The sequence below is a fragment of the Echinops telfairi genome, unplaced genomic scaffold (genome assembly GCF_000313985.2).
Source record: "Echinops telfairi isolate 266 unplaced genomic scaffold, ASM31398v2 ScPeMD7_7458;HRSCAF=8496, whole genome shotgun sequence".
NCBI classification, from domain to species: domain Eukaryota; kingdom Metazoa; phylum Chordata; class Mammalia; order Afrosoricida; family Tenrecidae; genus Echinops; species Echinops telfairi.
In genome coordinates, this window is record NW_022111358.1 from 24,329,788 (window position 1) to 24,331,076 (window position 1,289).

At 59.3% G+C, this 1,289-nt stretch overlaps 1 protein-coding gene across 1 annotated transcript in view; it reads right to left on the reverse strand.

Moving 5' to 3' along the window:
- NGFR (nerve growth factor receptor) overlaps positions 1–1,289 on the reverse strand; it is an 18,907-nt gene that overhangs the window by 10,931 nt on the left and 6,687 nt on the right. The window contains exon 2 of the mRNA XM_004707410.2: positions 383–524. Coding sequence (XP_004707467.1) covers positions 383–524 — 142 coding nt within the window. The remainder of the gene's footprint in view (positions 1–382; positions 525–1,289) is intronic.

Consider the following 1,289-nt stretch of genomic DNA (forward strand, 5'->3'; position numbering starts at 1 on the left):
CCGAGTAGCCAGGTCAGGTGCTCACACGCCTTGACCCCCCCCCCCGCAAGGTCAGTCTCCAAGGTGATTCTCCTCCCCAACCCCCAAACACACAGAGGATAAGTGACCGCCATTGATTTTGCAGTGCAAATGGTATTTTTAGCTGGTCTCAGCTACTCCTTCCTGCCTGGCCACACTCTGCCAGGCCTCTGGGGCTGGGAAGGGGCATTCTTTGGACATCCCCACTAGAGCCCCCTCCTCCCTCTGCATACTTCCTCATCCGTTCTCAGCAACCCCTCTTTGCCTCCCCACTCTGGGCCAGCCCCACTCCTGGTGCCCATGCAGTCATGGGCAGGGGACCCTGGGCATGCTGCGTCCCTCCCTGCCCCCACCCCATACTCACTGTCCAGGCAGGGCTCGCACACGGTCTGGTTGACTCCGCAGGGCTGGGCCACGCCCTCGCCCAGGTTGCAGGCTTTGCAGCACTCACCACTGTGTGTGTACATGCCCGTGGGGCATGCCTCCTTGGTACCACCGAGGGACACCTGGGGGGGAAACAGCAGAGCGTCAGAGCATCCAGAGAAAGGAGGGGGTGTCTTCCAAGGGATCAAACACCCCTTCTAAAGTCTCCGATTGGAACCACCTGGGCCGGGATGAGCTAACCAGGGAAGCATCAAACATCAAAGCTTGGGGAGAGGAAGAACAGAGGGTCAGTGTGCCCCACAGGCTGCTGGGGAGGTCAGTCGGAGCCCTGGGTGCTGACCTTTGACGGAGTTCATTTGAGGTGCATGAACTCCCGGAACCCCAAGGAGACACCTTGGAATCCCAAGGAGACCTGGAAGGTGGATCTAAGGGCCAGCAAATGCCTTTGATCAGAGACACCAAAAATTCGGTTGGTCAGGTTGCGGCTTGTACGGGGCTCTAAGCCAAGCGGGTGGCGAATGCTGAAGTTCTCCCCTGGCTGAGCTGCGCACCTGCATGGCCGGCCGCATCTCCCCAAGGAGGGCAGGCTCTTTCTATCTCCCACAAAGGCTGCCGGGCGCCCTGCTCCAGGTCCCCAGCTCCGTTGGGTTAAATACCAAAAGGAGTGGTGGTGGGGGTGGGGAGTTTCTGAAGAGCAGAAGGTGAAAGGTGGAGACTCAGGTTGGAATCTCCGTTCTGCATTGGGCTTCTGGCCTCCCCTTTCTGGGTCTCCATCTCTCTACGGCCGCAGATAGAGATGGCAGCAGCTTGGTGCCAGCACAGAAGAGCGGCCAATGGGCAAGCAAGCGTCTGGTGTCCAGAGAGAGAAAGGGAGGCCTGTTATCAAC